Here is a 24,009-nt window from a genome sequence, read left to right as displayed (position 1 = left end):
GAGGCGTTCAATTTAAGGTGTCACTATCTCATCCATTGGTCAATTACCTGGAGGCAACTGAACATTTTTAATATTCCGATTTCATTTGGGCTTTCCAATTTCAGAAGTTTTTGTGTCATCTGCATAGTTATAGCAGGTGAAGTCAAAATACATTTTCATATCTGTTAATAATTTCAGATAGATATTAGAAAATGTGGGTGAGATGATTGACTCTTGGAGGGACTCCTGTTTTAATGATGTATGGGTTTAGAAGAAAATGGAGTAATATGTATAATATTAGTTATATTCGGTAGGTATGATGTGATCCAAGTGAGGGCTGTGCCCTCTATTCTGTCTTCTGCAAGTCTTTAGATTAGTGTGTCATGATCCACAGTGTGAATAGCTGTGTAAAGGTCCATGAGAAGGACAGCTATCACATTTTGATCTTCTGTCTTTTTAAGGTCATCCCAGGCAGAGATTAGGGCCAAATTAGTGCCTCTTACTGGATGGAATCAAGTTTGTAAGTCAAAGTATGGAATTGTCTTCAGTGAACTGTGACACAAGGGTAAAAGCTACTCTTTATAAAAGTTTGCACAGGAATGGCTCATTTGCTGTGGGTTGGTAGTTGTCGTGGTCTTGATTGTCCAGATTTGTTTCCTTTTTTTTTTAATAACCAGCGTATTAATTACTTTATTAAGCCTTCTGGGAAAACTCCTGTCATTAAAGAGTTGTCCTTGAGTGTTCTGACTGCTTCCGTCACTGAAATTGATAGATTGTTTTTAAAGAATTGAGGTGGACAAGGGTCAGATGGGCAGCAGGCTGACTTGCACGCTTTGACTAGATCCAGGTAATTAGTAGGTGATAGTTCTTTAAAGGGACGTGAAGGCTGCCCCTACCTTTTCCTGGGAGGTTTTTGGGGAATGGGTTAGGCCTGTTATTTTTTTGTTGTTTAAATAATGATCCAACATGTTTGCTAAAGTTATGCAATGATTTGCCAGTTTGTTACAAAATTCCTGAGCAATGGGATAGGTAGCATCTGTGCATTTTGGGTTATGGAATTCTCTGTGTATTTTATAACATTCTTTTTTAGCACACTTTGCATTTTCAATTTGGTTGGAATATTATAGTTTTTGATTGCTGTTTTATAGTTGACAAATATTCTGGTATCTGTGTAGGCATATCTTGTCTTAAGAGTTGTTTGTTTTGAGCTAGTTGTGCTGAAGCTTACCAATTTGTTTTTGATCTTTTATAATTCTGCATTCGTCTAAGGGGATTGTTTTCTTCTTTTATGCTTTTGTAGATATTTTTAGAGGAACTAGGAGATCAAAAGTTTTCTGGAGCTGTCCATAGAATGTTTGTAGATAATTGTGTACAGATCTGTGTTGGAGGTAGCAGGTTTTCTAGTTCCTCAAAATTCATCTTTTTCTATGGTCGATATGTAGTTGAGGGCAAGTGGATTTTAATTCTGGTGAGTTTTGTTGTTCTGTATTGGAAACGAGGTAGTGATCTGGACACATGACTGGTGTAATCCTTTAGAATGTGACTAGATTTGGGGTGGCAAAGAAGATATCTAATGTGTGTCCAGCGATGTATGTGAGATTGGGAAGGAGCCGTTGTAGGTTTTGTGTGCCTAGGCCCATAAGGATGGTTGTGGGATGTGGCATATTAAGTTTGTCAAGTCATATGTTAAGATCACCAAAGATGAAAAAATTTGAGTATGTTGCAAGAAGGTTAAAGACTATATCTAATAATGTGTCTGAGAAGGTTGCGTTGTTAGGTGGCGGTCTGCAGAGGAGGAGAAAGTAACATGGAAAGGTTGAGGCAAAGGATCATATGATAAGGAGGGACTTACAGCCTTGTAAATAAACATCCTCCGCTTTGGTGAGGTGTATTGTTAATTTAAATATGACTGTTGGGTTGCCTCATTTATTTGTCTGTGATTTTGTGCTATGGTTTGATATTGTGGCGGAACAGCTTCCTAAAATACCGGTGCCATATTTTACCCCAGCCGTGATTCAGTTATACAAATTATGTCTGGTTCTTTGTCTGCCAGGTCAAATAAGTGGTATTTGGTTTTAGAAATGAAATAAACAATTATCAGTAGGCATCCTAAATAACCTTATTTGGATGTGGTGTGAGTTTGTGCTGCAGGATGTATAGCATTGTTCTTTAAATTTGTGATAGTGTTCTACGGTTGGGAGTGTTAACTTTTGGAGGGCAGAGTAAGTCTTGTATTTCTTTATTTTCCCCCAGAATGCTTAGAAGACATATTTTTTAACCGGGTAGTGTAGGTGGTGGCGAGTCTGCTTGAAATTGAAGGGTTGGGCTGTGTAGTTGTGTGTGAAAGGTGGGCTTGCTTTGTGATACACCAGAGGAGGCAAGGTTATGGAGTGTTGTGGAGTGGTTTTCTTTTCCATATGTTGAAGATGTATTGGTGCGGGGTTGTGGTAGAGCATGAGGGTCATGTTGTATGGATCTGAATTGAGCAATGGATGATAGACTTATGAGTGAGCATTGCTGTGTGTGTGGATTGAGTGATTGGTGCATTTGTTGCATGGTGAGTGTGCGGTAGAGGTGGGTGTAAATGTGTTATATATTCTGATATTCAGAGGAGATGTGCGTAGGTATTTTGTAATACTGGAGAGTTGATGAACCTGTGAGTTTTTGTTCAGATACATTTTGAATGTGTGTTTGGATTTGTTTTGTGCAGGGTAGCATCATTTGATATTTTGCTTGTGATTTGAGGTGTAGGATTTAAGTGTGAAGGACTGATAACTGTTGTATGTTGAAGAAGAAGGGGGTGGGATTGTGTTTGAGAGTAGTCTCTGCAGAGTGTGATTGGGTAAAGATTTATTATGAAAGATGGTTGTAGGCTGTGTAGGGGTATGATTTTTTCTTCATGGTGAAGGGGGTGTTGACATTGTGTTGTCATAGGTTGTGCGTGAGAAGAAGAGTCTGGTTGTGTGGTAATGAGGTATGATGGATGAAGAAACTCTTCAGAGAGGTGGCAAGGGCAATTATAGAAAAAGACACTGGGCAGTGAAAATGTTTTGTTTGGAAAGGTTATGAGTTTGTGGATTTGTGTGATTTTTGTTTTATTGATATATAAGCAAAAAGTGTATTTGATTTGGTGGTGGTGTAGTACAGAGCTGGGGTGAATGTGTGTGTTGAGGTGCTAGGCTGAGTAGGATATGGCTCCCCTCGCACAAGTGGCCCGCCAACACGACCTGAACATCATCTCCTACGCCGACAACACCCAGCTCATCCTCTCCCTTACCAAGGACCCGCATACCGCCAAAACCAACCTCCACGAGGGTATGAAGGCCGTCGCCGAGTGGATGAGGAGCAGCCGCCTGAAGCTGAACTCGGACAAGACGGAAGACCTCATCCTCTGCCCTACCCCGTCTGCCTGGGACGACTCCTGGTGGTCTACAACACTAGGAACAGCACCGATGCCCGCGGACCACGCACGCAACTTGGGATTCACCCTCAACTCCTCCCTCTCCATGTCCAAGCAGGTCAGTGCCCTCTCCTCCTCCTGCTACAACACCCTCCGCATGCTGCGCAGGATCTACAAGTTGATCCCGATCGAAACCAGAAGAACGGTGACCCAAGCCCTCGTCAGAAGCCGGCTAGACTTCGGCAACGAACTCTACGCAGGAATCCCGACCAAACACCTACAGCGACTACAACGCATCCAGAACTCCTCGGTCCGCCTGATCCTCAACCTCCCCCGATGCAGCCACATCACCCCCCACTTCAAAGACCTTCACTGGCTCCACATCAACAAGAGGATCACCTTCAAGCTCCTCACCCACGCACACAAAGCACTCTACATCTCCGGACCAGCCTACCTGAACAACAGACTCAATTTCTACACCCCCGCCCACCAGCTCTGCTCCGCCAGCCTCACCCTCGCCGCCGTCCCACGTATCCAGCAAACCACCTCCGGAGACAGATCATTCTCCTTCCTCGCTGCCAAGACCTGGAACACCCTCCCCACCCACCTGCAGCAGACCCAGGACCTGCTCACCTTCAGGAAGCTCCTCAAGACTTGGCTCTTCAAGCAGTAGCAGCAGCCAGCCAACCCCCCCCCCTCCCCCACCCCCGCTCACTCAGCGCCTTGAGACCCTCACGGGTGAATAGTGCGCTTTTAAAGTTCTGTGATTGATTGATTGAGAGTGTTATACATCTGACTCCTAATTGCCAGATTTACACCACTGTACACATTTATATATGGGACAAAGAAGCTACTTTGTCGTACATTTTAAAGATATTTCAAGATATTGAGGAGTTCCTTGACTGTATAGATGGACAATGTGAATACATGAGGTCATGGAACTTGGAGGTGACTTTAAATATACTTTTAATGTATGGTAGGGGTACTTTATTCATTCTAATATATGGCCATACCATCACTCTTGCCAGAATCTGCTAAAAATCCTTGATGTTTTGCGACTTAATATGTAGGAAACAGGATGTATGCACACTTGAAATATAAAAGCTGAATCTTTAGTGCAATTGCAAACGCATCAAAACGCAGTTGTGTATTTGTTACAAAAATGTATTTGTATCCATTTTTTTCAAGAAAACAAATACTGCAGCTCAGAATGTGTAGAAACCTGAAGAGATTCTATCTTCCCTATAATTACCTAAAGCATTAAAAAAATAAACCTGTTGCCACAAATATTTCCCTTTTACTTACCGCTGTTCATCTAGAAAAACAGAAGAGAAGGAAGAGCCAGAAGTGTGACGTCTCTACTGGCATGTAATTACGAAGTGATGTAGCTGTAAGTGGAGACACATGCAGGACACTGAGCATAATTAAAGCTGCAGTTAAAAAAACTTTTTAACACATTTTTAAACTACAGCTTTAATTATGCTAGGTGTCCTGCCATTTATCACCACTTACAGCAACTTCTCTTCGTAATTACACGCCAGTAGAGACGTCACACGTTGCCTTCAACAAGCAAATTAGAGACTGCCTTTCATACACAGATTGCAGTCTCCTATGTGTTATGTACAATTTTTTAGAGTTCTGGCCATGATGATAGAACACCCCAGAGCTCTGCCTGTTACAATACCAGGACCAACTCACCGCACTACTCTACATTATACCAAGACTCATTCAGAGAACTGCTCTTGCATTACACAGACTTAGAGCTCTGATTTTGGAAGACTCTCAGTTGGACCCATGCTCATTATGAAGCAGACCTTCACGATTCTACTTCTGATAAAGCACCTGGATCATCAGAGCTCCGCTTATCTAATATCCAGACTTCATCTGAGCACAGCAGCTGACAGTCAGAGCCAGTAGAGGTCACTGAAACTGTATGGCGCCAACTATAAATAGCTGGATACTTAATTAGTAACTTTGACATTAGGGCAATCACCAGATCACAAAATATATATTTGCATCAAGTTTAACATTTCTCCATTAAGAGGTCCAGGTTTTTTGTGTCCACTTATGTGTGTTTCAGGGAACTTTTTTCAAAACTCCACCTTTTATGTCCATGAGCCCTACACAAGCTTCACTAAAGGACAAATTAAAAAATGCTCTTATTTTGCAGATCGACAAGTGTCACAAGCATTCGCAATGCAATAGGTCTCGTATTACTGTTAGTTTGAGGTGTCGGTGTTGCATATGATGATGCAATACCAGTAGTGTATACTTTCAGTAATGCGAGACCTAGTGCATTGCAAATGATTGCATAGTGAGCCAAGAACCAGCATTGTATGTCTCAATGCAGTACCACAAGCTGCTCCTAAGGCTCCCTAGTGAGCAAGGCCCCAGCACTGCATGTCTAAGTTCAGTACCACCAGCTATTCCTATTGGTCCCTAGTGAGCAAGTCACCACCCTGCTTGTCTAGGTGCAGCACCACAAGCTGCTCCTAGAGGTCCATAGTGAGCATCATAAACTTTGAAGATATGGTAAATCCACCCTATCCATAATGCATTGCATGCAAGACAGTACCAGGAGTACATTTAAATCGCTATGTCCATATATACAATTAGTAGCTTTAAAATGTGACAAAAGAATTATATTAATTCCCCATTAGGTTAGGTTGTACACTATGTGGAGCTGATGAAAGAAAATGTATAGAAGAATATAAATCTGAAATGTGGTAAGTGCAGTACCACAAGCTGGTCCTAGAGGTCCCAAGTGAGCAAGGCTTCAGCACTGCCACTAATGCACGCTGCTCCTAGAGGTCCCTAGTAAGCAAGGCACCAGCACTGTCAGTACCCCAAGCTGCTCCTGAAGGTCCCTAGTGAGCACCCAAACTTTGTCACATATGGTACTCCCATAACGCAGAGCAGAGAAGACAGTACCACGAGTACATTCAAATAACTATCTCCACATATACAATTAATAGCTTTGAAATGTGACAAAACAATTATTATACCAATTCCGGATTAGGTTGAACTCTATGTGGAGCTGATAAAAGGAAATTTATAGAAGGTCTAATATAAATATGAGATGTGTAGGTGCAGTGCTACAAGCTGTGCCTAGATGTCCCTAGTGAGCATCATAAACTTTGAAGATATGGTAAATCCACCCTACCCATAATGCATTCCATGGAAGACACTACCACAGTACATCAATATATACAATAAGCAGCTTTGAAATATGACAAAATAATTAGTATATTAATTCCGGATTAGGTTGTACTCTATGTGGAGCTGATTAAGTAAAATTTATAGAAGGTCTAATATAGAAGTACTAGTAAGTAAAGTAATCACTGCAAACCTTGTCTAGGACTAAGTGAGTGTCCTGTCTGAAGGCCTTTAAGAAAATAGTGCCTTGAGGTCGCAATTAAAACCTATGGTGTAACACATGTAATAGGGATCAGTGGCGTCACTAGAGGGGTGCGGGGGGTGCGGACCGCACTAGGTGACACCATGCTCATGGGGTGACACCGTGAGACTCTGCAATATGACACCACATATGTGCACATGTGAACTCATGCTGGGCATGTACACGAAGACGCGTATGGGGAAAAGTACACCTCGTGGTGAGATGACGGAACAACCATGAAGGTTTAAATGCAACAAGCCTCTTTAGATAATAGAGACTGCTCATAGAAACGCGGCCCCCCACCAAACGCTCTTAAAGGGCATAAATGCGAGAACACTTTTTAAGAAAAGTACACTCAGAAACAACGGATGAAACAACCATCAAAATCATTGTAGTTCAGCATGACGCTTTCGAACATAACAGATGCTAACAGAAACGCGGCCACACGCTAAACGTTCACTTACCGGCAACAATAATAATTTGGCCCTCCATGGGTTTCCGGTTGTCTGAACGGGCCTTCGTAACTCCCCCCTATATAATCCCTGCTGTAATTCAGCAAAAGCTCTATACAAAGTTCCTCTTCGGTGTTGCGAGAGTCAGGGCAAAAGTTGAGCCATTAACGTGGCAATTTTTTAATGGTAATTAACAAGAGAAGTAAACGTATATAAACCTAAATTGTTGTTTATTGAAAACTAGATCCTCCTAAGTGCTTCCGATTTTAAGGAAACCATAACAAGATGGTTATTATGTGTATTGATAAAAACAACACAACTGCATATTTTCGTTAGCGAAAGTCAGAGAAGTGCAGCAGCCATGATGAAATGGCCAAACCGGGTGAGGGAAAAAGTACCATGTATGATAGGTCACAATCACTCCTCCAGATCAGAAAGGGTTGAGGTGATTCCAGGGCCAGCTTTAGTGCTGATGGTGCCACAAACTTTTTTGGTGCCCCCAATGACATACTTCCTTCGCAGATTCTCTCAACACTACCCTCCAACTGTGCCCCTCACCATCTCTCCCTAGTCGTGAGGGGGTGACACCATGAGTCACCGCACTGGGTGACACCAACCCTAGTGACGCCACTGATAGGGATGTCCTCGGGAGATTACAAAAAGAGACAGGAGTTACCAAGGAAGGACTACCAAGCCTAATAACCAATGAAAAGCCACCACTTACAAAGATGTGCGGAAGTAGACTGAGCTTTATTCACATATCCTGAATACAGCATGTCTTGGAGAGACCGCGCAAGCGCTGCGTAGGCGAGACTTCAAAATATATCTGGGTGAAATAAATCTAAGCAGCGGGTTGCCAGGCCTTATACTGCCTTTGCTTACCTACAATAAACCTGTGACCATCTTTTCAAAGCACAGCTAATATGTTAAGAAACACGTCTTTCAAAAAGCCCCTTTGTTGTTAAACGTTGTCTTTTTTTTAAACGTTTTTATTCGGATTTTATATACTGTATACAGTCATAACCATTTCTTGTTACAGGCAGCAATTGAATTTTCTCTTGATCGTTATTACAATGCACTGGTTGTGCTTACCCACTTTGGTAGTGTGGTCAGTGGTGTAACGAAACATGAGGGGGCCCCCCTGCAAACTACATGGAGGGGGCCCCCCTCCCATCCTCCATGCCTGTCTAGAGCTCTCAGGCCAGCGACCCGCCATACTGCAGGGGATGCGGGCGATTGTTACGCCACTGTCACCAATGCAGCCGTTAATAGTAACACTGGATGGTGGAGTAAAAGGTTGGGCTTAGTCTGCCAGCAGGCTGTCATAGGTGGTGGTCCATTCATTACAGGGTCGCTGCCATCAGTAGGCCGGGGAAGTTTGCCCAATTTTAGGTGGGTTTCCTGATGCAGACTCCTGTCATGATATACAACATCGGGCCCACTCATCGTTTAGTTTTGACAAAAGTACATTCACTGCTCCTTCCCGTTTCCATTTTAAAACATTGGACAAAGTGACAATGCAGTATTTCAAAAGCAGATATAACTACAAAGAGCACATTTTGATAATACAGTTTTATTTTTATTAGACAATAGCAATCTTAAGAGGCATTGCATAGCTTCATACACACTTTGACCCCAATTCCATCACATTCTCTCTCTCTCTGTCAGTCAGTATCTCTCTTTCAGTCAGTCAGTCTATCTCTCTCTGTCATTCAGTCTCTCTTAGTCAGTCACTCTCAGTCAGTCAGTCTCTCTCTCTCTCTCTCTCTCTCTCTCTCTCCCTCTCTCTGTCTCTCTCTGTCAGTCTGTCAGTCAGTCCCTCTCTGTCAGTCAGTCTCTCTCTCTGTCAGTCAGTCTATCACTCTCTGTCATTCAGTCTCTCTCAGTCAGTCTCTCTCAGTCAGTCAGTCAGTCTCTCGCTCTCTATCTGTCTGTCAGTCAGTCTCTCTCAGTCAGTCTCTCTGTCAGTCTCTCTTAGTCAGTCTTTCTCTCTGTCAGTCAGTCTCTCTCACTCTGTCAGTCTCAGTCTCTCTCTCTGTCAGTCAGTCTCTCTCTCTCAGTCAGTCTCTCTCAATCAGTCTCTCTCAGTCTGTCAGTTTCTCTCTCTTAGTCAGTCTCTCTCTCTGTCAGTCAGTCTCTCTCTCTCTCGGTCAGTCAGTCTCTCTCTCTCTCTGTTAGTCAGTCTCTCTTTCTCTGTCAGTCTCTCAGTCTCTTTCTCTCTCTGTCAGTCTTCGTCAGTCAGTCTCCCTCTCTGTCAGTCAATCTCTCTCTCTAATCTCTCTCTCAGTCAGCCAGTCTCTCTCTCTCCCAGTCAGTCTCTCTCTCTCCGTCAGTCAGTCTCTCTGTCAGTCATTCTCTCTTTACCCCAGTCAGTCAGTCTCTCTCTCTCTGTCAGTCAGTCTCTGTCAGTCAGACTCTCTCACTCAGTCAATCTCTCTCTCTGTCAGTCTCTCTCTGTCAGTCTCTCTCCAAGTCAGTCTCTCTCACAGTCAATCAGTCTATCTCTCTGTCAGTCAGTCTCTGCCTCTCTCTCTCAGTCTCTCTTTCTCAGTCAGTTTCTCTCTACCTTAGTCAGTCTCTGTCAGTCAGTCAGTCTCACTCTCAATCAGTCTCTCTCTCTGTCAATCAGTCACTCTCTCTCCCAGTCAGTTTCTCAGTCAGTCAGTCTCTACTCTCTCTCTCCATTCTCTCTCTCAACTCTGTCCACTCTATCTCTACTGTCTCTCTCTCCACGGTCTCTCCTCTGTCTCTCTCTCCACTCTCTCACTATCTCTCCCTCCACTGTCTCCCTCCACTGTCTCCTTCCACTGTCTCCCTCTACTCCCTCTCTCTCCACCCTCTCCCCCTTCTCTCTCTCTACTTTCTCTCCACTCTCTCTCCACTCTCTTTCTCCACCCTCTCTCTCCACTCACTCTCTCTCCACTCACTCTCTCTCCACTCACTCTCTCTCCACCCACTCTCTCTCTGCTGTCTTCCTCCACTGTCTCTCCCTCCACTGTCTCTCTCCACTGTCTCTCTCTCTCCACTGTCTCTCTCTACTCTCCACTCTCTCTCCACTCTCTCTCCACTCTCTCTCTCTCTCTCCACTCTCTCTCTCCACTCTCTCTCTCTCTCCACACTCCCTCTCTCTCCACTCTCTCTCTCTCTCCACTCGCTCTCTCCACTCGCTCTCTTCCCTCTCTCTCTCTCTCCACTCGCTCTCTCCACTCGCTCTCTCGACTCGCTCTCTCGACTCAATCTCTCAACTCGCTCTCTCCACTCGCTCTCTCCACTCGCTCCCTCCACTCGCTCTCTCCACTCGCTCTCTCCACTCGCTCTCTCCACTCGCTCTCTCCACTGTCTCTCTCCACTGTCTCTCTCCACTGTCTCTCTCCACTGTCTCTCTCCACTGTCTCTCTCTCCACTCTCTCTCCACTCTCTCTCTCTCCACTCTCTCTTTCTCCACTCTCTCCAGTGTCTCTCCATGCTCTCTCCACTCTCTCTCCACTCTTTCTCTCCACTGTCTATCTCCACTCTCTCTCCACTGTCTACTCTCTCTCCACTGTCTCTCTCCACTCTCTCTCTCTCTCTCTCTCTAGCCACTCTCTCTCTCCACTGTTTCTCTCCACTGTTTCTCCCCACTCTCTCTCTCTCCACTCTCTCCCACTCTCCCTCACAAAGTAGTGTGCGTTCCATGGGTGTCCGCAGAAATGTTTCCAGGGGGGGGCACATTTTTAACTTCATCACCATCCCCCTTGCACCCTTCTCTCCTCTGCCTTGCACCCTTCTTGCCCTCCCTCTTGCACCTTTCCCCCCTCCCCCTTGTATCCTTCTCCCCCTCCCCTTGTACCCTAGTCCACCTCCACCTTAAACCCTTTTCTACCTTGCACCATTCTCCCTCTGCCTTGCACCCTTCTCCCCTCTGCCTTGCACCCTTCTCCCCCTCCACCTTGCACCCTTCTCCCCCTCCGCCTTGCACCCTTCTCTACCTTGCATCCTTTTTCTCTCTGCCTTGCACCCTTCTCCCCCTCCGCCTTGCACCCTTCTCCCCTCTGTCTTGCACCCTTCTCCCCTCTGTCTTGCACCCTTCTCCCCTCTGTCTTGCACCCTTCTCCCCTTTGCCTTGCACCCTTCTCCCCTTTGCCTTGCACCCTTCTCCCCTTTGCCTTGCACCCTTCTCCCCTTTGCCTTGCACCCTTCTCCCCTCTGCCTTCCACCCTTCTCCCCTCTGCCTTGCACCCTTCTCCCCTCTTCCTTGCACCCTTCTCCTCTCTTCCTTGCACCCTTCTCCTCTCTTCCTTGCACCCTTCTCCTCTCTTCCTTGCACCCTTCTCCCCTCTGCCATGCACCGTTCTCTACCTTGCACCCTTCTCCTCTCTTCCTTGCACCCTTCTCCTCTCTGCCTTGCACCCTTCTCCCCTCTGCCTTGCACCCTTCGACCCTCTGCCTTGCACCATTCTCCCCTCCGCCTTGCACCCTTCTCCCCTCCGCCTTGCACCCTTCTCCCCTCCGCCTTGCACCCTTCTCCCCTCCGCCTAGCACCCTTCTCCCCTTTGTCTTGCACCCTTCTCCCCTTTGCCTTGCACCCTTCTCCCCTCTGCCTTCCACCCTTCTCCCCTCTGCCTTGCACCCTTCTCCCCCTCCGCCTTACACCCTTCTCCTCTCTTCCTTGCACCCTTCTCCTCTCTTCCTTGCACCCTTCTTCCCCTGCCATGCACCCTTCTCTACCTTGCACCCTTCTCCTCTCTTCCTTGCACCCTTCTCCTCTCTGCCTTGCACCCTTCTCCCCTCTGCCTTGCACCCTTCTACCCTCTGCCTTGCACCATTCTCCCCCTCCGCCTTACACCCTTCTCCTCTCTTCCTTGCACCCTTCTCCTCTCTTCCTTGCACCCTTCTCCCCCTGCAATGCACCCTTCTCTACCTTGCACCCTTCTCCTCTCTGCCTTGCACCCTTCTCCCCTCTGCCTTGCACCCTTCTCCCCTCTGCCTTGCACCCTTCTACCCTCTGCCTTGCACCATTCTCCCCTCCGCCTTGCACCCTTCTCCCCTCCGCCTTGCACCCTTCTCCCCTCCGCCTTGCACCCTTCTCCCCTCCGCCTAGCACCCTTCTCCCCTTTGCACCCTTCTCCCCTTTGCCTTGCACCCTTCTCCCCTCTGCCTTGCACCCGTCTCCTCTCTGCCTTGCACCCGTCTCCCCTCTGCCTTGCACCTGTCTCCCCCTCCGCCTTGCACCCTTCTCTACCTTGCACCCTTCTCCTCTCTTCCTTGCACCCTTCTCCCCTCTGCCTTGCACCCTTCTCCCCTCTGCCATGCACTCTTCTCCCCCTCCGCCTTGCACCCTTCTCTACCTTGCACCCTTCTCCTCTCTTCCTTGCACCCTTCTCCTCTCTTCCTTGCACCCTTCTCCTCTCTGCCTTGCACCCTTCTCCCCTCTGCCTTGCACCCTTCTCCCCTCTGCCTTGCACCCTTCTCCCCCTCCACCTTGCACCCTTCTCCCCCTCCGCCTTGCACCCTTCTCTACCTTGCACCCTTCTCCTCTCTGCCTTGCACCCTTCTCCTCTCTGCCTTGCACCCTTCTCCCCACTGCCTTGCACCCTTCTCCCCTCTGCCTTGCACCCTTCTCCCCTCTGCTTTGCACCCTTCTCCCCTCCGCATTGCACCCTTCTCTTCTCTGCCTTGCACCATTCTCCCCTCTACCCTGCACCCTTCTCCCCCCCCGCCTTGCACCCTTCTCTACCTTGCACCCTTCTCCTCTCTTCCTTGCACCCTTCTCCTCTTTGCCTTGCACCCTTCTCTTCTCTGCCTTGCACACTTCACCCCTCTGCCTTGCACCCTTCTCCCCACTGCCTTACACCCTTCTCCCCTCCGCCTTGCACCCTTCTCTACCTTGCATCCTTTTCCCCTCTGCCTTGCACCCTTCTCGGCCCCCCTCCTCCCCTCCTGCGGATGCCCATGGTGTGTTCTAACAAGAGGGCTTACCTGAGGGCACCATTTTGCTGCCTCGTCCCTTCTCATGTGAGCTTTGCCCTGGAGAATGCTCTCTCTGGGGGCCCCCACTCCCACCCTTGTCAGGGTCCCTGCTCTGTGCTGTCTCCTGCTCTTGCTCTCTGAGGCCCCCACCCCATCCTTGTCCCTGTCTCTTCTCTTCTCTTGTGGGGTGGGCTTTGCTTATGGAGAGGAGAGCGTTAGGGGCGGGCTCTGAGCTGCCTCAGAGGGGAAGTGGAGAGTGCTGTCTCTGGGGCCCCCACCCCACCCCATCCTTGTCCCTGTCTCTTCTCGGGTGGGGCCTGTCCCTGTCTCTTCTCTTGTGGGATGGGGCCCCCACCCCATCCTTGTCCCTGTCTCTTCTCTTCTCTTGTGGGGTGGGGCCCCCACCCAATCCTTGTCCCGGTCTCTTTTCAGTGGGGGCCTGTCCCTGTCTCTTTTCTTGTGGGATGGGGCCCCCACCCCATCCTTGTCCCTGTCTCTTCTCTTCTTTTGTGGGGTGGGGCCCCCACCCAATCCTTGTCCCTGTCTCTTCTCGGTGGGGGCCTGTCCCTGTCTCTTCTCTTGTGGGATGGGACACCCTCCCCATCTTGTCCCTGTCTCTTCTCTTGTGGGGTGGGCCGGGCCCCTACCAATCCTTGTCCTTGTCTCTTCTCTTGTGTGTGGGGGGGGGGGCACCCCCTCCGTGTCCCTGTCTCTTCTCTTGTGGGTGGGCTTTGCTTATCAGAGGAGAGAGTGTGGGGCTGAGCTCTGTGCTGCCTCAGAGAAGCAGTGGACTGCTGTCTCTGGGGCCCCCCTCCGGCTCTGACTGAAGAGAAACAATGTTGATAATACTTTGTTTCTCTTTAGTCAGAGGGAGGGGGTGAGGGGAACGGAGCAGGCTGCACCTGCTTTAGACACAGAGGGAGAGAGGCTTGCTTCAGCGCAGGCCTCTCTCACAGCCCTCAAAAGAGCTGAGGGGGCCGGGGCCCCCTTCATTAACTGTAGAGAGTGAGCCCCCCCCCCCCCGCACTGCAGGGGCTGCGGGGGCGTTTGTTACGCCCCTGAGTGTGGTTAGAGCCTAGAAAGAGAAGACAGGCAGAAAGGACAGTAGTGTAGGGAGGTAGAGAGGAGAAGGACAGAATAGCCTTATCTTCAGATTATGTGAAGGTGCTGCTGCCTCCAGCTCCCATCGCGCCCCTAGTTCCAGCGTTACACGAGCTCGTCAATTCTTAAACTCCATGAATTGTCTGGACTCGGAAGTACACTCAGCAGGGATTCATTTACTAATAATGCTAAATGTCCACAAGATGTCGCTGTTGTCATATGAATAAACACTCTTCCGGTGCAAACAGACAATTACTTTAAATGTATGACCTTAACATTACCAGAGACATTATTAAGCTAAAATCCGAAAACTAGCAGTTTCAAAGTTTTAAAGCTGCACGCATGCCTGGAACTCCTCTAAGTAAACAATGTGACACAAAACGTACATCATACAGCATGTTTATGAGGTTTATGCTTGGAGTGTGTGATCCATAGGAGGGCATGGTGGAGAGGCGGGGTAAACGGGAGTGAAGTCATTTACATTAATTAGACTACAAGGTTTCATAGTTATGACGTATTCATGATCATACATCGGTTTCAAGAGTGCAGGGTTCTTGCAAATAAATAATAGCATTTTATGTCCTCCTTATTAACGTGCACAAATAATCTCTGCTCAAATCGATTCACTATAGCGTTTTTTGCACTAATTATTCTAAAGCGTGTCCTGGTTTTGAACTATTCTTACAGAATTTCCTTTTTTCTGGAAAATAAAACATTTGTTACATGCAAGTCCGATTACCCAGCTGGTGTATTCAATTTATTTTATTTTTAGATTGGTTGAAATGGCAGGAAATCGTTTCCCCGAACTATATGATACTGAAGAAAAATTGTTTTCGCTGTCTAGAAGAATCCATCTTTATCGTGAGCTGACCTGTGAAGACATGCTGAGGAGGTAAATTCTTATAACAATTATGATAAGAAAACAAACTTTATCAAGAGTCTCCGTCCTATCAAAGCCAAGTGCAGTACATATATTTGACGGTCTCTGGACCCTGTTTACCTTCATAGCAGTGCTTTCCCTGCTGCATACACAAGTGATGTTAGACATGATGCAATGATTTTTATAACGATTACTTAAATCAGAATAACACATAGGATACATAAATCTTACTGCTACTAAATAATAAATCAAAAGTGCTATAAAAACTGTCATGGTATGAGAACAAAAACAAGTATTGCCAAACCCAATAGCTCTGGAATGTTTTAATTGTATCCGTTCTTAGTTGTTTTTGGTTGCAATAGGTGAATTTTCTATGAGGGATATTGTTACATTGTACACTTTATTTATTATGGTATTGCGTTTTACATTGGTTTATTCCTGTTCCTATACCTCCCCTCCATTCTTTGTATGTTGGTATCCCCCTCCTGTGTTAGGGAGGCTGTCTTAGAATGTTGACTATGAGGCAGTTGCTGTATTCGTGGTGGAGAGAGGAGACCGGTAGCAGAGTTCTAAGTTACCTTGCTTGAAGATTCATCTTTTCATCAGATATGTTTGCATAATATTTAACATATATACAGGCATCCCCTATGAAGACTATATACACGTAGGTACATGGGCACACAAAGACAACAATCACATATGCAGTCAGACAGATGGTCACAAGGAGACGAATGGATGAATTGGAGGATTGATATCTCGCCAGTGTATTTGTGGATTGTGAGAAATTGGGGTGTTGAGCTTGAACCACAAAAGTCACCAAATTAACCCGTGCTTAAACCTCTGGTAGCTTGGAACAAAAGCAGTCCGGTTTAACTTAGAGGCAATGTGTAAATTTTTATGCAGCACACAAATGGCAATAAAGTGAAAATACAACACAATAAAAATCCCACACCAATTTCGAAAAATAGACTACATTTTAATAAATGATTTGACTTCAAAGTGACAATCTAGCCAGTACAACGGGAGTTATGAATTTTTAAATGTTAAGGTAAAAAAAATAGCGTGTAAGAGAGCAAAGCACCAACCGTATCCATCTGTAATGAAACTGGTGCTCATGTAAAGTGCACTGATATCTGATGTCTCCGGTCTAGTTAGCGCTATATAAAACTCTTAAAATTTTTTTAAAAAGTTGTGGGAAACCTCATCAAAGTCGAGAAATATGGCTGACTGCGATGGAGCGAGAGTTGGATACAAGAAGTGGACTGAGCCCGGTCGTCACTCACCTCAGACTTACAAGAAATTTTAAAGAAAATGTTCAGAGAAGGTAAAGTTCTGAGGGGCAGGGCTGCAGGCGGTGCCCAAGGAAGGAGCGGCGAAATCTTTTGGAAAAAATTGTGGTGAAGCTTTTTACTTTTGGACTTATTTTTCTTTTTGGAGGTCAAAAATCACCAGTGGGATAAAGCTGGAGGCTGTAACCAACAAGAGTTCCAGGAGGCTGGATACCCCTTTGCAGAAGGACCACTGAACAGGATTTGCTGTTGGAGAGAAGAAAGAAGCAGGAGTTGCTGCAAAGTCAGGCCGGACAGCAATGCACCTTGGATGGATAGATGAACAGGTTGTCCCTGGTCTTGTCTCACAATTTGTTTGGTCAACAACTACTCTGTGAATTAAGTCCCAAGTTTTGGATGTTGGCTATCTGGGCACCTTTATCCCCACAACCAAGGGTTCGGGATGGGAGGAGAACCACTTGGGGGTTTAAGGCTCACTAAGGCTGGATCTAGGTGTGGGCTCAAGATGGTTGGAGCCTGTTCTGTCTCTGAGACTCTGATCAGGAGGCCAGCCAACTAGTCCTTGGAGTCAATCTGGTAGTCATGGGTTCACATGATGAAACAGAGTGCAAGCAACAGGACAGACGTCTGAGGGTCCAAGCAGTCTCCAGGCAGGAAAGCAGTCGCTCCAGGTGAAGTAAAGCAGTCTTATGGAGTACACAGCAGGCCACAGCAGCAGACAGTCATCTGAGTGTCCTTTCGCAGGTTCAGGAAGTGAACTTGTTTGTTGTTTTTCCATTTGTTACCCCGGAAGTAAACTAAACAGTGGGTCTAAGGGTCCCCTTTTTGGATTTGCCTGCAAAGCACTTGCACTGTGCTTGTGAAATCGTATGTATTTAATATAAATTTTGAAAGGAGCTTACACCTCGCCCTTACTTTTCATTTGTTTGTGTGTGTTCCATGTAATTTTCTTCAGTTTATATTCGTTTTAGTAAACTATTTCCTCTTGTTCTTTGTGTGTTTTTCTTATCAATGGCCCATGGCCCAAATACTCGTTTTCATCCACTTTTGTTGAACTTATTTTTTAGGTGTGCTGTGCTTATTTTGTAGATCAGAGAATGCCTATTCAGTTGCAAGTGGAGCTTTGCTTAGCTCCGCACCCCCATCCTGCCAGGTGATGGCCCATCCAGGCACACCTAATTCCTCTATTGTGTGGCTATCTGGGAGGAATACATTAAGTCCAAGTGCCAACTATACCCTGTCCTGTGAACCAGTATATGCTGCAGGCACTAAATAGTGTAGAACAGGAAAATGCCAACTTTCTAAAAGTACTCAACAAACAGGGGTGGCTGGGCCCAATGGGAGAGAGGGTAGGCAGGGCCACAATAACGTGAAAAAAAGAATTTTTGCCTATGCCTCCAAATTTTGAATTAAGCACCAATTGATTGCGGATAAACAACACTTTATTAGTTTACCCTGACATTGATTTATGTCTTTGAGTCGTTACTTAGTTAACAACAATTATCTTCATTCTACAACAACAGATATGGGATCGCCATCAACCTCATATCTAGCCATATACGATTCAAAAAAACAATTTGTGCATATATACAGTGCAAGAAAACAATGATAAACATTTAAAGAAAAAAACATTCACACCCTGTACATGGACAAAATCAGTCATGAACATAGTTAGAAAATTGGACAATTCACAGAAGAAAATCACAATCGTGGGGAGAGCGAGAGGAAACAGTTTTTTTCTCAAAGTTCAACTCTCGACTCGTGAAACAAATTCAATTTGTATTATTCAGGAAAGAAAGCCCATTTTGTGCATCAGTGACATGGACCCTTAATGTCAGAAAAAGTGCCGACGCGTTTCGAATCCTGTTGCATTATTTACAGGATTCTCATCAGGGCGGTGTGATTGTAGTCCATGGGAACTGTTTATAAAAAGAAAGGGGGATTTTGTTTAATGAATGTGGTCCTCTAGCCAATTATGATACTAAACAATACACGCATCAAAGTGCGGCATACCTTTTGTTTTATTGCCACAAATGGCTCCTGTTTGAGTGAAGGATCGTCTATGCCATACGGGTTTGGGCTGCAACAGAGCAAGATTTGAATAAATATTGCATTGTGATCGATGGGTGCTTACTGGAAACGGGATGCATAGGTTTAAAAGTTACCTTCAGTTTTCGCAACCCTTCGGCTGGTGTGCCGGTGTCGGAAATTAAATCTCAATGCTGGTGTGTTTGTCTCTCTGAAAGAAGGGGGATTAATCGAATCCTGTAAATAATGCAACAGGATTCGAAACGCGTCGGCACTTTTTCTGACATTAAGGGTCCATGTCACTGATGCACAAAATGGGCTTTCTTTCCTGAATAATACAAATTGAATTTGTTTCACGAGTCGAGAGTTGAATTTTGAGAAAAAAACTGTTTCCTCTCGCTCTCCCCACGATTGTGATTTTCTTCTGTGAATTGTCCAATTTTCTTACTATGTTCATGACTGATTTTGTCCATGTACAAAGTGTGAATGTTTTTTTCTTTAAATGTTTATCATTGTTTTCTTGCACTGTATATATGCACAAATTGTTTTTTTGAATCGTATATGGCTAGATATGAGGTTGATGGCGATCCCATGTCTGTTGTTGTAGAATGAAGATAATTGTTGTTAACTAAGTAACGACTCAAAGACATAAATCAATGTCAGGGTAAACTAATAAAGTGTTGTTTATCCGCAATCAATTGGTGCTTAATTCAAAATTTGGAGGCATAGGCAAAAATTCTTTTTTACAACTTTCTAAAAGTGGCATTTTCAAAATTGTGACTTCAGATTCAGAAAATGCTTTATTAATTTCAGAAATTGATAAAATCATAAAAGCAGAGAAATACAAAATAACAATTCATTGAATATATACAATTAAAAATACATTAAACTATGCAAGAAGATGGCAGTTTATACTTTTTCTTTTCCTCAGTATACTTTTTTAAAAACCAGACATGATAGTCAAGTCAAGTCAGGAATTTATATAGCGCGCTACATACCCATAGGGTCTCAAGGCGCTTGAGGAAAGGCGGGGGGGAAATTACTTGTCGAATATCCAAGTTTTAAGTTGCTTTCTGAATGCTAGGTGGTTCTGAGTAAGCCGAAGGTGAGTGGGGAGAGAGTTCCATGTCTTGGCTGCCAGGTAGGAGAAGGATCTACCTCCCATGGTGGCTTTGTTGATGCGGGGAACAGTGGCCAACGCTTGGTTGGAGGATCGAAGATTACGGGATGGGGTGTAGAAGGACAAGCGTGTTGAGGTTCCGTGACAATTGTAAGTGGTGTTTTCGACTCGCACGAATATGGTCGAGTCTGGTATCTATGAACCGCAAATGACGAGTTTAGTAAGTGTGCGCAGTTTCGCTGTGCTAACTTTAACCGTTCGTTTGTTATGTGGGTTTTTCATCTGTACCCACGGGTTCCATCTTAGATACGGCATCCATTTTGTCTCTTGCCCTCAAGTAGCCAGCGAACGGACGCTGTCCGCTTCGCGACCCTGGGACTCCCAAGATATTTGCGGAAGACACATGTTCTTTGAAAGTGTCTTTATGACGAGGGGGTTGCTACTGTAAGGCAGATGGCGCCGCTCGAGGCTCATCTTGCCGCACGGACTTATTACCTCAGCCGTGCATCTCATTAGGCACGTCCCTTTGATGCTTGTATCTCGTATTTCCCGATACCTCCCCTTTTACACCCTTTCCGATCTCCCCACTGTCTCCGTCTTCCTCTGCACCTGTCTTTGTTCCTATTTCGATCTATTTTACTGCTGATTGGAATTCACTAATGGTGGGAAGATGGTTTTTACAGTTGGGAACCGCCAAATGTTTTCGCACTTATGTTCCGGACCTTGTGTGTTTCAAAGTGACCAAAGCGACCCCTCTGGGGGATAATTGTGGGAACCGGGTTGTAAACTTTTGTGCTCAATGTAATCCTATGGGTAAAAACTGTATAAAAGGAGCGATCCACAGAACCAATTTGAAGCAGTCTCCCCAAGTTGCACGCTGTGTACTTGTCGTGATCTCTGTGTTCCCTGCAGCAAATAAACCTTGAATCTTTGACGTCAAAGGAAGTGTCCCGTGTCTCTGTGACTTGTGCGCCGGAGCAGGTTACCCACGAAGGTTTCAGGTGTTGTGCCCTGGCACCGCTGGGTCTTAAAGAACCCAGTCCTTCAGTTGGCGCCCAACGTGGGGCTGCATCAGTGGTACCGGTCCAAGCCCGACGATCGTGAGGAACTTCGTGTGAAATCTCCGAGGGAAGGTGCACTCCGCTTCATCGATCCTGTTGTCGAAATAAGTGGCCCGAAGACTTTTCCCGCGAAGATTCCCGCCTCCTGACGGCTGCGACGGACTGCTGCCCTGACTGTAGACCTGTTTTGGCGCCTGGCGTAGACCTTGGTATAGCGAGACGATTGACGGGCCTTCCTGGTGACGCCATCGATCTTTGAGTTAAGTATTTGTGGGTCGCTCCCAGAGTTCTTGGTTGTTGACACTTTAGCGAGTGTTTTTGTTGTATACGCTGTGTGAGTGTTTTTGTCGGTGACACTTTGCTAGCGTACTTTGTTGTGTTGTTTGACGACTGCAGCCGCCAAAAACCGAGGGTTTTGTTCTTTGCTGGGACTTGGTAAATCCCGTAACCCTTGAAGTTTGTGAAACTCGGCTAGTGTGCAAGATGCCTGGTCGCAGTACTTTGTTCAGTTGTTTTAGATCTTGTGGTGCGGATTCCCGACTGGAGGACTCGTGTCCGATACCTCCGGTTGGAACTCCTACTTATGACTTGTATAGCAAACACGGGCTAGGCCCGATTACCTTTAACGATTATTGGATTAAATATACAAAGAAAGACGGCGACCTTCGTTGGCCACCTCACGGTAGCTTCGAGGCGTCGATCTTAGATAATCTAGAAATAAAGTTGTTCGAACGTAAATCAAGGCCGGCCATGTTTGATGCCTTTCGGTTGTGGCGCAAAGAAGCCCGACAGAAAGAGATCAGACAGAATAAACGTAGTCAGCGAGATAATGTTGCTACCATAGTGAAGAAAGCTGAGCAGTTCCAGCATGATAAGGAGGATAAGGATAAGGAAGTGTTTGAAAGACTACAGCGTATGTCCATAGATAAATGTTATCCTGCTTTGCCTACGGAGTCGGATAAGAAGGAAGAGGCAGTTGAGGATCCTTTAATGTCCTATCTTATGAAGTCGCCACCTCCGTACGTACAGGGTACCGCAGCTCCTGTGGTCCCTGCCGTACCTATTCTTCCACCTATTGTTCCTCCGCCTGTTCCTCAACCTGCACCCGTTCCTCCGACTGTTCCTGTTCCTTTGTCTGTTTCTATTCCTACTGCTCCTCCGCTTCCACATACTTCTGTTCCTGCTACTGCTCCTGTTTTGTTAACTCCTGCTGTTGCTACTGTTTCTACTCCTTCTCTTGTTAGCCCTGTGTCTTATTCTTCTCCCTCTACTCGTAGTCGCAATTCTCCCCTTGCGGCTAGCTTCTTTCAGTCACTCGGACCTGTTCACGGGTCTGCTGGTTCCGATGGTCCTCAGAGACGTAGTCAGCTTCCTGGAAACAGAGAACGCGTTGCGCTATATAATATGGCAATGGGTTGGATGGTAAACCCTCTTAGAAATCCACCCCGTGTTGTCCTCGAAACGTTTAGTCAATTCAACATACCAACTCAGAGATATGTGTTTGACGAAATGTGCAAGTTCCTACATGATCAGATAGCGGCTGATGCGCCTGACGAGGTGCTGACCGCCCTGTCTGAACTTCGGCTTCAGTTCGCAACTGGACTGATAGTAGATACTAATGTCCGACGTGCTATTGAGCGGTTGCTATCTCTTCGTCCCGCTCCCATTCCTCATGCACTGTTTGTTGAGGATATTGAAAAACAAGACGAGTCTGGCCAATACCCTATGCGGGAAGTTCCACCAGTGTGGATGCCAGGCGATGCTACTGCTATTCCTATTGTTCCGCCGCATTTCCAGAGAGTATGGATACATCTCCCATGGAAAAGATCGGAAGTGTTACAGGTGAAGCAGTCTTTGCCTGACCCTCGCAAGAATCCTGCAGGGTATTACAAAGAATTGTCGCAGCTCGTAGATGCTACGATAATGAATCTTGCTGATATCGATATGTTGTTTGGTAATGTCGTGCCGCAACCGGTATGGGCTAAGATTCGTCACCAAGATCACGCAAATGAATTAGGCGGTGATTGGGCGGCCCTTATAGCGGCGGATGGGTTGCAAGTTGGTGGTGCAAAGCCTGAGCAGTTGATTGCTGCTCTTCCCCAGCGAATCATTACATTAATGAAGACTCTTATGCCAGCTATGAGGGTAAACTGGGACAAGTTATCAGCTTGCAAACAAAAGAAAGACGAGAGTGTCTCGGACTTCTTTACGAGGTTTGAGGAAGCATTCATTGACCACAGTGGACAGGATATGGGTACTGAGGGTGGACAAAGGTTGTTTGTGGATAAATTTGTGTCGAACTTATTGCCCGATTTGAGCAATAAATTAAAGAATTCGGAGAGTGCATGGGCCGTTTCTACCTCAGCTCAGATATTGGCTACGGCACAATATTATGAGAATAGGGAGAAAGAGGAGAATGACCGCGCTGACAAAAAGACGAGAGAGCTGAAAACTAAAGTGTTGTTGCAACAAGCGTATCCGCCGCGTTCTAATCAGAATGCGCCCCAACAGAATAGATCACAGTCGCAATCGAACAGATCTCAAACCCGTAATGATTCCTCCTTCCAAAGATCCTCGTTAGGGTACAATCAATGTGCTTATTGTAGACAGGAAGGACACATTAAATTCAATTGTCCTGCTTTGAATGAACGTACTAGTGGTAACTCGTCTAAAGGAGGCCGTGGTGGTTCACAGCACGCATCACGTGGTAGAGGTCGTGGTGCTCAAAGTGATCGTTTAGACACCTCATCAAATTCTAATAACTGTTCCGATCAACGTGGATCATCGCAAGGACGATCTGCGCAGTATAATGTAGACGATTATTACGTCGATCAGGGAACTGACGACAGTAATTACTAGGACAGCCATAGACAAGGAGAGGGAGTGGTATCAGTTCCGGTTGATCAGAGAGGGCCTTACGTCGCAGTTGCTACATCGGGCGTCGTTGAGCCTTTTCTGTTGGACACTGGTGCAGCGAAAAGTTCTATCATGCATTCGAAACTCCCTGGCGCACCTTTGTCTGGCTTAACAAATGTTTCCGTTGGATTCTCTGGCGCCCCTGTTAGCAATCCAGTTTCACGCCCTTTGCCCCTTCAAATTGGGCCACGAGAGCTCCAAGCTCCGTTGATTTTGACTACTGGTTGTGGTGAGAATCTTTTGGGCCTGGATTTGCTTAAACGTTTGTATGCAACTTTGTACTGTTCTCCTGCGGGTGTAAAGCTTACGTTAGGAGAGAGGGTTGTCTCTCCCATGTATTTGTCCCTCGATAAGCTCCCACCGGAATTGAGTTCTCTTCCTGCGTCTTTGTGGGCAACAGGTCCAAATGACGTGGGCCTGCTTAATATCTCCCCTTA

The 24,009-nt window shown here is 46.1% G+C and overlaps 1 protein-coding gene across 1 annotated transcript in view; it reads left to right on the top strand.

Moving 5' to 3' along the window:
- The window catches only part of RAD51B (RAD51 paralog B), a 240,030-nt gene that overhangs the window by 155,643 nt on the left and 60,378 nt on the right, over positions 1–24,009 (top strand). Inside the window, exon 5 of the mRNA XM_086939432.1 lies at positions 15,051–15,170. Within this exon, the coding sequence (XP_086795558.1) occupies positions 15,051–15,170 (120 nt within the window). The remainder of the gene's footprint in view (positions 1–15,050; positions 15,171–24,009) is intronic.

Source organism: Lissotriton vulgaris, chromosome 9, assembly GCF_964263255.1.
Source record: "Lissotriton vulgaris chromosome 9, aLisVul1.2, whole genome shotgun sequence".
Lineage (NCBI taxonomy): Eukaryota > Metazoa > Chordata > Amphibia > Caudata > Salamandridae > Lissotriton > Lissotriton vulgaris.
Note: the sequence above shows the minus strand (reverse complement) of the source record. Positions and strands in the feature narration are given on the sequence as shown.